Source organism: Pinus tabuliformis, chromosome 1_2, assembly GCF_031772625.1.
Source record: "Pinus tabuliformis cultivar Carrire ecotype Pingquan chromosome 1_2, CPIR1, whole genome shotgun sequence".
NCBI classification, from domain to species: domain Eukaryota; kingdom Viridiplantae; phylum Streptophyta; class Pinopsida; order Pinales; family Pinaceae; genus Pinus; species Pinus tabuliformis.
Genome location: NC_142298.1, coordinates 86,327,897 through 86,342,433, shown reverse-complemented (window position 1 = coordinate 86,342,433; position 14,537 = coordinate 86,327,897). Strand labels below are relative to the sequence as shown.

At 36.8% G+C, this 14,537-nt stretch overlaps 2 protein-coding genes and 2 long non-coding RNA genes across 8 annotated transcripts; 3 read left to right on the top strand and 1 right to left on the bottom strand.

Moving 5' to 3' along the window:
- Positions 1 to 212: 212 nt before the first annotated feature.
- On the bottom strand, positions 213 to 1,376 carry LOC149204554 (uncharacterized). The gene is made up of 2 exons (XR_016252385.1): positions 622 to 1,376; positions 213 to 499 (listed from the first exon to the last, which is right to left on the bottom strand). It is a non-coding gene; the product is annotated as an uncharacterized LOC149204554 (long non-coding RNA).
- Positions 1,377 to 1,859: 483 nt separating this feature from the next.
- LOC149204553 (uncharacterized) lies at positions 1,860 to 4,527 on the top strand. 3 transcript variants are annotated; one of them, XM_089394750.1, is made up of 5 exons: positions 1,860 to 2,634; positions 2,748 to 2,844; positions 2,977 to 3,020; positions 4,059 to 4,155; positions 4,288 to 4,409. In XM_089394750.1, the coding sequence occupies exons 1-5, from the start codon at positions 2,602 to 2,604 to the stop codon at positions 4,383 to 4,385; spliced, it is 369 nt and encodes a 122-aa protein (XP_089250876.1). In that variant the 5' UTR covers positions 1,860 to 2,601; the 3' UTR covers positions 4,386 to 4,409. The 3 variants fall into 3 exon arrangements, with proteins under 3 accessions (XP_089250876.1, XP_089250877.1, XP_089250875.1); XM_089394751.1 differs by lacking the exon at positions 1,860 to 2,634 and adding an exon at positions 4,430 to 4,527 and having other exon boundaries at positions 2,643 to 2,844; positions 4,288 to 4,331; XM_089394749.1 differs by lacking the exon at positions 1,860 to 2,634 and having other exon boundaries at positions 2,643 to 2,844.
- Positions 4,528 to 4,550: 23 nt separating this feature from the next.
- Positions 4,551 to 9,911, top strand: LOC149204552 (LIM domain-containing protein WLIM1-like). 2 transcript variants are annotated; one of them, XM_089394748.1, is made up of 6 exons: positions 7,401 to 7,540; positions 7,630 to 8,062; positions 8,176 to 8,272; positions 8,405 to 8,448; positions 8,983 to 9,072; positions 9,346 to 9,911. In XM_089394748.1, exons 2-6 carry the CDS (start codon positions 8,030 to 8,032, stop codon positions 9,553 to 9,555), a joined length of 474 nt encoding a protein of 157 aa, XP_089250874.1. In that variant the 5' UTR covers positions 7,401 to 7,540; positions 7,630 to 8,029; the 3' UTR covers positions 9,556 to 9,911. The 2 variants fall into 2 exon arrangements, with proteins under 2 accessions (XP_089250873.1, XP_089250874.1); XM_089394747.1 differs by lacking the exons at positions 7,401 to 7,540; positions 7,630 to 8,062 and adding an exon at positions 4,551 to 4,745.
- Positions 9,781 to 10,386, top strand: LOC149204551 (uncharacterized). Of its 2 annotated transcripts, none has more exons than XR_016252383.1 (2): positions 9,781 to 9,943; positions 10,251 to 10,386. It is a non-coding gene; the product is annotated as an uncharacterized LOC149204551 (long non-coding RNA). The 2 variants fall into 2 exon arrangements; XR_016252384.1 differs by lacking the exon at positions 10,251 to 10,386 and adding an exon at positions 10,165 to 10,214.
- Positions 10,387 to 14,537: the final 4,151 nt, after the last annotated feature.

Sequence of the window (14,537 nt, the reverse complement as noted above, 5' to 3'; positions counted from 1 at the left end):
TCATAGATATACAAAAAATAAAACAAGTGCCATGGTTATGCATGGGATACAGGTGGCAAACTAATATTGAAACTGTTCTGTTCATATTGAAACTGTTCTGTTCATCTTCGTCCGTGGCCACAGCTATGAAGCCCATCCAGTGCTGTGAAATCTACTGCGTCTCTCGTTTGTGCTACATAAATCAATATCTGTAACAGGCGGCATCTACAACCTGCTATGTTGCAGTTCATCCGAATTTGAAAGCCATATCAGGAAAATACTTTGCAGACTGCAATGAAGTATCTGCTTCTAACGTTGCACAAGAAACCGGTGGTTCTTCTGCTTCCTTGCTTTTGCTTGATCTGCTTCCTTTTCTGTCTTTGCATGTGTTACAGGTCGATGATGCAGCGCAGCTGTATTCCTGTTTATCAGTAGCAGGACTGGGACGAGCAGAACCAGAAGTCGCTGCATCAGACAGCTCCGAAAGCGCGCATATGCTCAATCTAAACTGGCAAATATTCTACACACAAAAGAGCTTGCGTTGAGACTCGAGGTAACCTTAATCTTGAGCTACGTTTTCCATAACCGCTCAAATTTACAATTTTTTTACAAGGAATAAACATTTAAACATACTACTGTTACCTGTGAGAAGTCCGTCGCGGTCTCTAGTAATTCTGGTCCTTACAATGCCTGGATGGATAGAATTTGCTATCACATTGGCCTTCATTTTCTGCATTCTAGACGGAAACTTGTTATTTTTTGTATTTTCTTCTTCCAAAGACGCGTGGCGGAAACCAGACCAAGACCAAAAGCATGGCGTTATCGATCGAGAACCATGAGAAGAAGAAGCGTGGCAGGTACAATAACTATTGGAAGAGAGGGGCGTCGGGAACAGCAGAAACAAGAATAAGGTTTCTCCTTTCTTCCTTCCTCGAGCCCAAATCCCCCTACTCGGAAAGCTTCTTAGATTTCTTTTTTTATTATTCCCCCTGTACCTGGAAGTGAAGGGCCTGTGAATGAAGTGATTAGAGCTTTCTTTCTTACCGCATTTGATCAGTCTTCGTTTGCTTATCCTTTAGCTCCTTCTTTGCTCAGGATCTGCTGACATAGGAGCCACAATTCCCTTCCTTTTCTTCACTGTTCTGCCTCACGTCAGCTACAGAGGCCCGAACCTGTGAGGGCTTTTACAACTGCTCGCGTTTCAGGTTTCAATATCCCTGATCACAGATGCAGTCTTCGTTTGCTTATCCTTTAGCTCCTTCTTTGCTCAGGATCTGCTGACATAGGAGCCACAATTCCCTTCCTTTTCATCACTGTTCTGCCTCACGTCAGCTACAGAGGCCCGAACCTGTGAGGGCTTTTACAACTGCTCGCGTTTCAGGTTTCAATATCCCTGATCACAGATGTTAGCCTGATTACAGAGGTTACAATAGTTTTAATCTTGTTGCTCGGGTTTCAGGTTTCAATTTCCCTGATCACAGCTGTTAACCTGATGCAACCTTAGGTGGCCTGCTGTAGAGCTTGCATGTGTATGCTAGGGAGAGAGGTGTTAGGCACATGGCCGTCACGTAGGGCCCACAAGGTGGATAAAAGTTTCGACTTTCATTTTTATTTTTATTGACATCGATTGGTTTTCTTATTTTTATTTAAATTTGAAATTTCATGTTGCATTGTCGTTTCTTAGTTGAGAGCTGGTACAGTTGAGAGCTTACCAGGGTTCTACCCCATTGATTCACTCTTCGCCTCTGTCTCATTCCTTTTCGAGAGATCAAGGTAATTGGCACCAAACTTTGGTTCTGGGTCTTTGTTTAGATATGGCATTTTCATCTATAATCTGGTTGGTGGGTGTCGCTAATTCTCTAATTTTCAGTAATGGGTCTTTGTGTTTCGAAGCAGATTAACTATCTGTCCCTTTATGTAACTGCAACTAACTGATTAAATCTTTGCAAGTTATTAAGATTAGTATGATTTAGATTATGTATGTTCAGCATTTTAATTTTTGAAAAAAATCTGGAATCCCAACCGGTGCCCTCAATGGTTCGACCATGTTTTTTGGGAGATAAGCTGCCTCCTAAAACCGTATTCGCATGTGGTGGCCTTTGCCCGTCCTCATGGGTTCAGTCTTTTTCTGGGTCTAGCATATGCTCTGCGGTGTCATTATCCCCCATTGCTTGTATTTTCAGAAAGTAGCATGGTAACCATTGATCATTTTGAGGTATTTTCCAATTCTGGGGTGAACATAAAGCAGGAAGAGGGTTTGCTAGCCTTTAACAGTGCTGAGAACATTGTTCAGATGTAGTGTATTTAAAACCACCATGTGAAGAAATATGGATGCATTTTAGGGTATACATGAAATTTGAATGCTGCTCAAACCACGGGTTAACTCTATGGCCTGGACTCTGTCTGATATCTTTGGTTTACTCGTCTCTCATAAGATCAAGGGAATTTGCAATTCATCTAAATCCATGGTCTTCATCGGGCATAAAATATTTCTTCTTTAGCTCTGTAGGAGTGGTTTTGATCTGGTAGTTCATGGCTATATGTGCCACTGCCAATTGGTAGTTACAGGGCTCCAATTGCTGTATCAGTTGCAGATGCAACATAGCATAAACAATAGTTGAAATGGTTTGGCTGAGCTTTTTTTTACTTTCTTTGGTATTGGTTCTTTCCCTCACGACGAGACCGCAAATATGTATTTTCAATTTCTTTCCAGGTGCTCAAGTATATCCCTCAATCATTATACTAACTCATCATTTGTGGTTTATCAGCTCAGCAACTATTCTTCTTTTGAAGGGGTGCTGTACTGCAAACCTCACTTCGATCAGCTCTTTAAGAGGACTGGAAGTCTTGACAAAAGTTTTGAAGGTAAGTAGAGGTTTATGTTTGCCTAAATGCATTTGGCTAAAATTTATTTATTTCATGTCTGGAGTGAGGGTCCTCTGCCTAGCCTAATGAGAGAATTTGCCATTGATCTAATATTTCCTCAACTTCTTGTAGGAACTCCCAAAGCTGTGAAAAATGAGAAGTTGAATGATGGTGAGGTACAGTATTACTCTATATCTCTTGGCAAGCTCTTAACCTGCAATAACTTATGATCATGTAGGTATCAAAGTATAATACATCTCTTGTCAGCTTACAGTGAGAAGTTACAAGGTTGTGTCGCTAATTCTCTAATTTTCAGTAATGGGTCTTTGTGTTTCGAAGCGGATTAACTATCTGTCCCTTTATGTAACTGCAACTAACTGATTAAATCTTTGCAAGTTATTAAGATTAGTATGATTTAGATTATGTATGTTCAGCATTTTAATTTTTGAAAAAAATCTGGAATCCCAACCGGTGCCCTCAATGGTTCGACCATGTTTTTTGGGAGATAAGCTGCCTCCTAAAACCGTATTCGCATGTGGTGGCCTTTGCCCGTCCTCATGGGTTCAGTCTTTTTCTGGGTCTAGCATATGCTCTGCGGTGTCATTATCCCCCATTGCTTGTATTTTCAGAAAGTAGCATGGTAACCATTGATCATTTTGAGGTATTTTCCAATTCTGGGGTGAACATAAAGCAGGAAGAGGGTTTGCTAGCCTTTAACAGTGCTGAGAACATTGTTCAGATGTAGTGTATTTAAAACCACCATGTGAAGAAATATGGATGCATTTTAGGGTATACATGAAATTTGAATGCTGCTCAAACCACGGGTTAACTCTATGGCCTGGACTCTGTCTGATATCTTTGGTTTACTCGTCTCTCATAAGATCAAGGGAATTTGCAATTCATCTAAATCCATGGTCTTCATCGGGCATAAAATATTTCTTCTTTAGCTCTGTAGGAGTGGTTTTGATCTGGTAGTTCATGGCTATATGTGCCACTGCCAATTGGTAGTTACAGGGCTCCGATTGCTGTATCAGTTGCAGATGCAACATAGCATAAACAATAGTTGAAATGGTTTGGCTGAGCTTTTTTTTACTTTCTTTGGTATTGGTTCTTTCCCTCACGACGAGACCGCAAATATGTATTTTCAATTTCTTTCCAGGTGCTCAAGTATATCCCTCAATCATTATACTAACTCATCATTTGTGGTTTATCAGCTCAGCAACTATTCTTCTTTTGAAGGGGTGCTGTACTGCAAACCTCACTTCGATCAGCTCTTTAAGAGGACTGGAAGTCTTGACAAAAGTTTTGAAGGTAAGTAGAGGTTTATGTTTGCCTAAATGCATTTGGCTAAAATTTATTTATTTCATGTCTGGAGTGAGGGTCCTCTGCCTAGCCTAATGAGAGAATTTGCCATTGATCTAATATTTCCTCAACTTCTTGTAGGAACTCCCAAAGCTGTGAAAAATGAGAAGTTGAATGATGGTGAGGTACAGTATTACTCTATATCTCTTGGCAAGCTCTTAACCTGCAATAACTTATGATCATGTAGGTATCAAAGTATAATACATCTCTTGTCAGCTTACAGTGAGAAGTTACAAGGTTGTGACTATGTAGACAGGCATGGAGATGCTGTACTGTTTTTATCAGCATAAAGAATGTTGTAAAAGACATTCAGAGTTGGTACATATTTCTATTCAAATATACATGTATAACTTATAATCATGTTATTGTTCTGCTTATGCTTCCTAAACAAATTGCGAACCTCACTTTTGGTTACTGTGACCAAGTTATCCTTTGCGATCATTTTAATCTGGGTACTCACACGATCCTTCATCAACACCAGCGAGATCGGGCATGTAAAGAATGGGGAAACTGAAATCTGGACGTCTCTTAAACCAATGGTAAACCTTGTGCATGTGGTTTATAATCTTAATCAATTTTGTTTTTAAATTCTTCCAATCTTTATTGTTTGAATTGGTCATAGGGATTCTTGAGTTATGTTCGTAGTTTCTTGAATGGTAGAACAATCCGCAATAAAGATGTGGGTGTCAACACCTGTGCCTCCATTCCATTAGCGCGAACCAAACCGAAATCCAGGCAGGCTGTAATTTTATTAGCATCATGGTGTGACTGGTTCTTGGGCATTTCCCTGGTGATCATTGCGGAACTCGTGAACACTGTGAATGATCTCGCAGGACTTGTTTTGATCAGATGGGATCTGTATAGAATATGATATAATCTATCCCTTTTCTCAATGTACGGCATATGTTGTTTCTTTCAATGTTTTTGCTTGCCCAAATTTGACAATCAACGCTTTATTAAGAAGATACTCGTGCAAATGAATGCAGTAGGATGATAGCTTAATTGGAGCGATTCAGTACTTAAATAGATTCAAACTCGTTTCTAGTGGTTCAAAACTTCTTGATTGACTTTTCCGTCACTTGCTTGTGAATGAGTCTATCGATGTCCCAATTTATTTTCAATATATTTAACGGTGATTCTATGAAATTAAATGGAAATGAAACAATGTTACAACGGATTTCTATCAATTTCTTCTTTGAATTTACTCGAAAGATGCTAATAGAGTGGAATATCAAATAGAACTGCTCTCTATCAAGAGCAAGAAAAACCAAAAAACTGGCCCTGCAGGAATCAGATTATGGTAACTATGTCTTTATATTTCTAGACCATTGCTCCCCATGTCCCCACCAATGTGCTGAATTGAAGACGAGGATATCAACATCTTTCCAGTATGACCCATGTTTCTCAATTGCATCGAACTTTAGTATCTCTTTGCTTGCATTCCCAATGTTAATGCTGCCTAGCTCAACTAAGAAGGCTGCCCAATGGAACTCCACGCTACAGTTATAATCCTGCAATAGTTTGCCATAATTTGGTTTTTGTTATAATTCAATTTGTGTTCCTGCTCTAATTCCATTTCTATTCATATTATCCTGCAATAGTTTGCCATAATTTGGTTCTTGTTATAATTTCATTTGTGTTTCTGCTATAATTCCATTTCTATTCATATTATCCTGCAATAGTTTGCCATAATTTGGTTTTTAATTATAATTTCATTTGTGTTCCTGCTATAATTCCATTTCTATTCATATTATCCTGCAATAGTTTGCCATAATTTGGTTTTGTTATAATTTCATTTGTGTTCCTGTTATAATTCCATTTCTATTCATATTATTGCAGATTCCGAGAATATATCAAAATCAAACAGTCAATCACCATAGAAATAAAAAAATAAACAATTGAAATATGTGCATTATTAAAAAAACTTGCCTGAGCTACGAATGCAGCTGATGCACCTCTCGTTCCAAAGGTCTTTCTGTTTTCAGGCACTACAGTTTTCAAAACGCAAAGCAGGGATTCCCACTGGTTACGACTGATGGAGTCTCCGACGAACATGAGCCTCTTTCCTCTCAGCCTCTCCAGCAGGTCCGTAGTGTTCAACCTTCAAGGCTAGACAATTGCTAAGTTAGATGTTTAAGCAACTTGGTCTCAGATTCCATTACAGTATAAGCATATATTCAAAATAGATGAGGATGCTCATTCTCATTATAGTTATACTGTATAGTGCCTTTGGAACAGACAAATATGAGCTAACACTATTCGTGCATGTTTGTGATGTGGATTCAGGCTTCATGATTTCGATAAACGGGCATTTGGGGATCGCACTGTTATGCTCTGTGACCAAGTACAGATACTTTCCTGTTTCATGCTGTTGCATATTGTTTGTTTTACTCGTTTTGAGTAGTGAATGCTTAATTATCATATGTTGCATGGTCAGTGTGAGAAGGAGTTCCACGTTGGCTGTTTAAGAGAACGGGGCATGGCAGATTTAAAAGTAGGTCAAATCCTTATGTCTGAACTCCATATGAGAAATGCTACTCTTTTAACCAATTTAAGGATATTTTCATTGTAAATACTTTCTGTTTTATTTCTTTGATGCAAAGGATTGGTTTTTAATTAAGAATTCTGAGCAGTTTAGGTATCTGACAGAGTAGCGTTTTTGTTACTTTATTGTGTTAATCCTGATAGGGATTTTTATGTGCAACAGGAATTGCCAGAGGGTGAATGGTTCTGCTCCAATGATTGTACAAAAATTCATTCTGCACTGAGCTGATGAAGAAGCGAGCTTCTTCATGCCAAAACAGGGGACCCTGACAGTAGGGTACTACTTTCAGAGGCTCCTGCTATCTTTGCTGTAAGTATGTTTGCCTGTTTATATATAATGAAGATTTTAAAAATTACTACTTGTTTTGACATGAAGCTTATCCTGCTATTTTAGCGTAGTTCACTTTCTCCATTGCCTGTCTGTCCTTATTGCACTGTTTTCCACTTAGCCAAGAAATTTTTGGGATGCTTGTTTGTCTATGATTGAAATTAGTTATGCTGTCCGAATTTTTTGAATTTTTGTGACTTCATTGATACAATTCTGTTTGAATAATTATTTTGTTAGCAAACCATCATTGGCTAGAAAGAATTAGAATTTGTAACGGACAGAAAGAAAGCAGTATGAATGACAAGGGATAATTTTCTACAGGGTTATTTTCAGTCATTATTTTCATGTATTGAGAGGCTGCTTGGATTCTTGAATGTTGAAAAGCTGGTGTTGCCTACTGCGGAGGAAGCTGAGTCCATCTGGATAAGCAAATTTGGCTTCACAGAAATGTCAGAGGACAAGGTCTGTGCCAAACTATCACTTCCAATATCATGTAGTTGCCTTGCAAATTATCTTTGACGTCTAATCTAACTGTAACTATTTACTTGCAGTTTGATGAGTACAGGAATTATCAACAACATTTGCTTGGCTGTCCCCTTACAAGTGTAAAGGGTTCTACATTTGGTTATTGAAAGTGTGAAGCGCAGTAATGAAATCTGCAAGAGCATCTTTATGATTAGATGTAAATCTAGATAGTCACAAAATCAGATTTTTAGGTAGTCTCAAAATCGGATTTCTTTAATTCAGAAGGTTGTTTCCTGCTCTGCATTAACACCCAACAGGGTCTCTGCTTTGTTTTCTGGCACACAAGAGAAATGCCTTGCTTGTGGAAATACAGTAGTGGGTTTGATCTGGTAGTTCATGGCTATATGTGCCACTGCCAATTGGTAGTTACAGGGCTCCGATTGCTGTATCAGTTGCAGATGCAACATAGCATAAACAATAGTTGAAATGGTTTGGCTGAGCTTTTTTTTACTTTCTTTGGTATTGGTTCTTTCCCTCATGACGAGACCGCAAATATGTATTTTCAATTTCTTTCCACGTGCTTAAGTATATCCCTCAATCATTATACTAACTCATCATTTGTGGTTTATCAGCTCAGCAACTATTCTTCTTTTGAAGGGGTGCTGTACTGCAAACCTCACTTCGATCAGCTCTTTAAGAGGACTGGAAGTCTTGACAAAAGTTTTGAAGGTAAGTAGAGGTTTATATTTGCCTAAATGCATTTGGCTAAAATTTATTTATTTCATGTCTGGAGTGAGGGTCCTCTGCCTAGCCTAATGAGAGAATTTGCCATTGATCTAATATTTCCTCAACTTCTTGTAGGAACTCCCAAAGCTGTGAAAAATGAGAAGTTGAATGATGGTGAGGTACAGTATTACTCTATATCTCTTGGCAAGCTCTTAACCTGCAATAACTTATGATCATGTAGGTATCAAAGTATAATACATCTCTTGTCAGCTTACAGTGAGAAGTTACAAGGTTGTGACTATGTAGACAGGCATGGAGATGCTGTACTGTTTTTATCAGCATAAAGAATGTTGTAAAAGACATTCAGAGTTGGTACATATTTCTATTCAAATATACATGTATAACTTATAATCATGTTATTGTTCTGTTCTTAGACAATATCGCTTTATGGTCCCGTCATTATAATTGCAATTTTATTTTGAGGGCAGAACCTATTATCAACAACATTTGCTTGGCTGTCCCCTTACAAGTGTAAAGGGTTCTACATTTGGTTATTGAAATCTGCAAGAGCATCTTTATGATTAGATGTAAATCTAGATAGTCACAAAATCAGATTTTTAGGTAGTCTCAAAATCGGATTGCTTTAATTCAGAAGGTTGTTTCCTGCTCTGCATTAACTGTTTCCATTTATAAATAACTTCTGGTATGTGCAGATTAAGACACCCAACAGGGTCTCTGCTTTGTTTTCTGGCACACAAGAGAAATGCCTTGCTTGTGGAAATACAGTTTATCCCATTGAAAAGGTCATTATTTTTCAATGTTACCTTGTCCACCTTTAGGATTAGATTGGGCAACCTTGCCTGGTATTAAGTTAAAGTAAAGATGATACTGAATCTCAAAAGTATTTCCTGCTTGAAGCATAGAGAAAGACACTTTTGGTTCAGTCGTCAGCATGTCTTCATTATGTTCATAGTTATGGGTTTTTTGTCAAATGGTCAACAAAGGAGTTTCTGACTGTAAAATCTCAACTCAGGATTAATAAACTGTCTGGTTGGACATGCTCTTTTGTATTGCAGGTTTCTGTGGAAGGTGTGGGATACCACAAGGCATGCTTCAAGTGTATGCATGGTGGTTGTGTTATCAGTCCCTCGAACTATATTGCAATTGAGGGCAGGCTTTATTGCAAACATCACCATGCTCAGCTCTTCAAAGAAAAGGGCAATTATAGCCAACTTATCAAAACTCCATCTGTCAAAGAAGTATCAGAGAATTCAGTACACGAGTGATTATGCAGCTGAAGTTTGAGAAAATTATCTTTGGTGCAATTATCCCCATTTGTTTGTTAGCAAGGTGCAATGTACAGTTTAACATGACTATTGCGGACATTGGTCTTTGCACCAAAGAAAACAGAGGCCAGCACATAGCCTTCATAGGAAAAATGCTCTGTTCCTCCCAAGTACTCTACGAACAAGTTTATCAGATATGGACCTATATATGTTGCACAGCTAAATATGGCTGCAAACAAAGCATTGATTATCATTCCCTTCCAAACAGATGACAGAATGGCCTTTAGCATTGATGGGTTCTGTATATTTGTCTCGACCTTTTGGCAGCACCAGTTGGTTTCAAGTCCTCGATATGACTCTTCAGCAGTATCCTTGCCTGCAACATTTGGTACGTCATCAACCTCTAAAGTCTTCTTGTATCCCATGGCAAACAAGGGGTTGAGCCAATGGAATTTCATCAGGCTCCAAACATTGGCTCTGGAATATGGAGTCATTTAGGCCTACTTAAATCATTTAGATGACTGTGTGGATGTACATATGATTTTCTAGCACAAAATTTGATTAAACTTTTATGGGTACAATTATCATTGTTTTTTTTTGTGTGATTAGATGAAAGAAAACATTGAAAGCTAGTCCCTGAGCAAGAGTTTTTTTTTTGAGCATGTGGCTAAGCTCCTGAATATGGTTGTGGGCAGTATTTACTTTCATCATCGATGGACAAGACAGTGAGATTGTGGGACATGCCAAGCAAGAGTTCTCTAAGAGTATTTTCACACAATGACTATGGTAAGACCTGCTGTTCCTACTTCGGATGTTCCAGCAACTGGGTAAACGTTTATTCCGAATTTTCAGGCAGGCTCAACTTGACGCAGGGACTCGCTGCGTCGCAGCTTCCCTTGTTAACATAGGTCTCTTTAGTATAAATGTTACAATATTTCTCATATTGTCGGTTATAACTTTTCTCATATGGTCGGTTATAACTTTTCTATGGCAATGAACCAAGTATGTCTAGGTGGAACCAATCCACCCTTTGATGAATCTCACAATGGTTCCTGCATGATCATGATCATTGATGAACATATGGGTTATGAGAGGAATGTTTGTTTTAACATGTGTGTTGTGTTTAACACATGTTCTTTACTAGTCTTGATGCGTCCTGGTAACCATTCTCTTGCTTTGGGTCATCAACTCATGTCCTCTCATTATAAATGCATGAGGTTAGTTGAAGAGTGGTGAATGTGTGACGTTATCTAGGTGGTGTGGAGGAGGTCTCCTGAGTTGGATGCTTATGTTTCTCAGTTCAGTTACTCTCTGAATGTTTGGGATTCTTTTTTTCTTCCCATCATAAATTTTCCAATAAGTCATGTTCTGGTGGCAAGACAACATAGGTTGAGTCATTTCTCTTTAGTTCTAGGAGCATCGAATTGGGTCAATGTTTTTCATATTGTTTTTGAACAATACATTGACTAGGACAACCTTTGAATTGGTGTTTGTTCTACCCACCTTGATGCTCCAAGGAATTGATCACACAAGTATTTCATTTAACTTTCTATCTTTGGTTTGTGGCGTATGATATTCTATCAATTTATCTGGCTGGTTTTAGTGGTTATAGTCTCCCTTTCAGTTTTGGTAATGCAATTTGGGTTTTGGGTGTCTTATGTCTCTTATATATCTCAATTCAGGGTTCATTCTATTTTTGGAAATTAGCATGTCTCAAGCTTCTCGAGTAACTCCTTTTGTTATATCCCTCTACATATTTTTGGTGTTGAGTCTGTGTTCTATTTTACCTTGAAGTGGCCTTCTACCTTATAATGCAACTCGCCTCACTCTATGTTGAGGCGTGTCTAGTTGTAGTATATTGAGTTCGTCCACCTCACACTATTTTTGGGTTCTAATTATGGATTTTAGGAGATGACTTGCTTGTGCTTGGGCCAAGATTCAAAGAGTTTGGGGTTTGTTCCTTTGTTTGTCTGGTTAGTCATTGTTTTTCCCAACTTTGTGTGAACTACTTGTTTACCTCTGTAACTATGCCTCCTCGACAGATAATGACAAGTCGTAGAGGAGGTTTGAGCAGTTCTACCTCTCATCATCGAAGATTGCTTTGTTGGGAGTCGGTTGAAAATTGAATGAAAGGAGTTTAGTGACCGTTCATACTTCTCTAATTCTAAGGTGGAGGAGATGACCTCAAATGGATTCCTGATCCATATTATAGTGCACCAACATATGGATATCTTCTTCTACATCGTCCTCAAAGACAAGAAAATGGATACTTATAAACTTTTTGTAGGACAAGATCATATCAAATGCCTTCTATGAAATGTACATTTCTTGTTAGATGCTATTGTGTTAAGTTTGAGTAGTGTTGAAAAATATGGGTCTTTGAGTCGAATTTTGAGACTAAGGAGCTTACTAATCCCCTTGCAGTCATAAACACTACACCTGTTATTGCCTCTCCAATTGCTAATTCCTCTCATTTTTCTCCAATTATTCTATTAGATTAATGAGGGATTTGATGGTTCATCTTTTTGACTACCTCTGGCGGCATCATCACTTTGCTTCCTGGAACTCTTGGAGGTTCCTTTTGTTCCCTCTCTAGCGATATGGCAATCAACACCATTATTTTCTATATGAAGGTCAACACCATTGTTTTCCTCACCTGACATGAATTTTGGTCTCGACTTTTACAAAGGGGTGGTGAATGTTGGTTTCTAGCCTTCTATGCAAGTTTTTAAATGGTTTTTTTCTATCTAAAGATGCAAGTTTTTTGTTCTGGTCTAATTATGGAGCACAACTTGTTACATTTTCTATGATATTTGTCACACAATACTAGCAGTGGCCTATGGATATATTATGATATAAATATCTTGGTATCATGTTTTTGTCCCTTGTTTTCTTTGCACCCAAGGTTCCAATACACTATAGTTAGAAATGGTGCTTAGTTTGTTTTACCTAGTTGGGCGATTTCACTCCCAAGACAATGTTTTTGGGATGCCACTCTCTATATTCGCTTAATGCAAAACTTGTCTTTATTAATAGAAAAGATTTGCATATGTTACAAAGAAAAGACTTGTCCTTTTTATTTTATATTTTTAGAATTTGTAAGAACACAATAACAAATAAATATAAAGGGTTTTATTAGAAATAAATATATGTAGAATATTTAAAATATTTTTTTTGGAAAAAAATATGTAATTGCATTCATAGATATAAGTAAAGATTACATTCTTTAGATACACATAGTGTGTATTCATGTACCAGAAAACAACGAAAAATAGAAAAGTAGTTGGGTGAGTTCATACAGAGGCAGATCTGTCAATAAGTGTCAAAAGACAAGTTTTGCGCTAAAATTCATACAAAAAGACATAAATCAAAGCTAAGTGACAACACAGAAGTTTTGCACTAAAAGTCATACAAAAAGACATAAATCAAAGCTTTTAGATGCCACATTCAAATATTTCTCAAAAGTAATGTTGTACCGAATGTGAAAAAACATCAAAGGAACTATCCTTAGAATTGTAGAGTAAGGACAAAAAATATGATATTATGCTCAAATTATGTTGGTGTTGGTCCTTGTAATAAGTCGCTCAAAATGTTGGTGCTAAAACTAAGTCAATATTTTTTATCTGTAATACACCACAAACCATGTTCCACATCGAGGCCTTCTTTGGAGGGATTGTCCATTATTTTATTCCTTTTCATGTAAAGATTTTTGGATGAGAAAGATAAAAATAATATTTAAAATATTGAAAGAGATTTCAATAAATTAACTTTTTGTTTATGAAACCAAATCAATAACTAAATTTAAATAACTTAAAATTAAAATATCATATAAGTGAGGAAATATAATCATAATAAAAGAAATTGAATTTTAAAAATAATTGTTTATTTTATTGTATTGAGAGGTGTGTTTTCTTATAATCTAGTATGAATGAGAAGACATGTAACTCCTTCCATACTTAATGTAGAGTTTAAAAAGAAAGAAAAACAAACAAAAAGATATGTAATATCAACCTCATTGAAATTTTAAGACAAGAAATATATATATATATATAGTGTTAGGAAGGTTGACCATGTAACAATTTTTTTTGAAGTTGATATATAATCTTAATGTATGTAGGTTTTACGAGAAGATGATGCTAATGTTTAACCCTCTTAGTGTCATAAAGGTAACAATTCTTTGATTCCAAGGAGTTTTGGAGAATAGACAAATAGCTAATTTCACTCTCATGCACATGAGAATCAAATATTATTTTTTGAAATGTTTTTTTTCTTATTTACACTTAGTAGAACCATATCTATACTTTTGATTTTCTAAATTAGTGTTGATTACTTCCTTATATTATATGAAATTTTCATTTTCCTTCTAACTATATATCTCTCCATAATTTCTCTTTAACTTTTGATGTGATAACATTTTTAATATTTTTGCTATCTTGCATAAAGATCTCTTCCTTTATTCCTCTATGATTTAACTAGTACTAGACAATTGTATGTTATATCCACTTAACCAAAGGTAGTTTTGACTCGAACTTGAGAAATTATAGGAATTCGAGTGTCTTCCATGTTGTTTAACTTATTTTTATACATTAGGGACTTGGTCATGGTCGTGCTCTCAATAAGGGAAAAGGTTGCTTCCACGAGCAGGATAAGATAAGGTGTATTTCCTTTAATTTTGAGATTGGTTATAAAATTCTTTTGGATATGTTTTAATCTTTCTCCATGACCTTTTAGAAATATTGCATCCCCAAAGTTCACATTTATATAAAATAACATGAGAAACAGAAGTATCAAAGATGACTTTCTTCTTTATTCATATCCAAAGGTCCATTGAATTAAGATTGTTTTCAAGCCCATAATGAGTTTTCCATCGTCCAATAATACTTTTCTCAATCTTATAATTCCCCTTGAGCTTATCATGAATATTGATTATTAGACACTTGTATGAAGAACTTCCTCCAAATTATTATCATTCATATATATAT

Bases quoted from the DNA above. Each gene is read 5' to 3' on its own strand.
- LOC149204552 (XM_089394747.1), top strand. From the start codon at position 4,566: ATGTTATTGTTCTGCTTATGCTTCCTAAACAAATTGCGAACCTCACTT. The intron at 8,449-8,982 runs GTACAGTATTAC...TGGTATGTGCAG, and splicing joins AGAAGTTGAATGATGGTGAG to ATTAAGACACCCAACAGGGT. The intron at 9,073-9,345 runs GTCATTATTTTT...TTTGTATTGCAG, and splicing joins CAGTTTATCCCATTGAAAAG to GTTTCTGTGGAAGGTGTGGG.
- LOC149204553 (XM_089394749.1), top strand. From the start codon at position 2,670: ATGTATTTTCAATTTCTTTCCAGGTGCTCAAGTATATCCCTCAATCAT. The intron at 2,845-2,976 runs GTAAGTAGAGGT...AACTTCTTGTAG, and splicing joins TCTTGACAAAAGTTTTGAAG to GAACTCCCAAAGCTGTGAAA. The intron at 4,156-4,287 runs GTAAGTAGAGGT...AACTTCTTGTAG, and splicing joins TCTTGACAAAAGTTTTGAAG to GAACTCCCAAAGCTGTGAAA.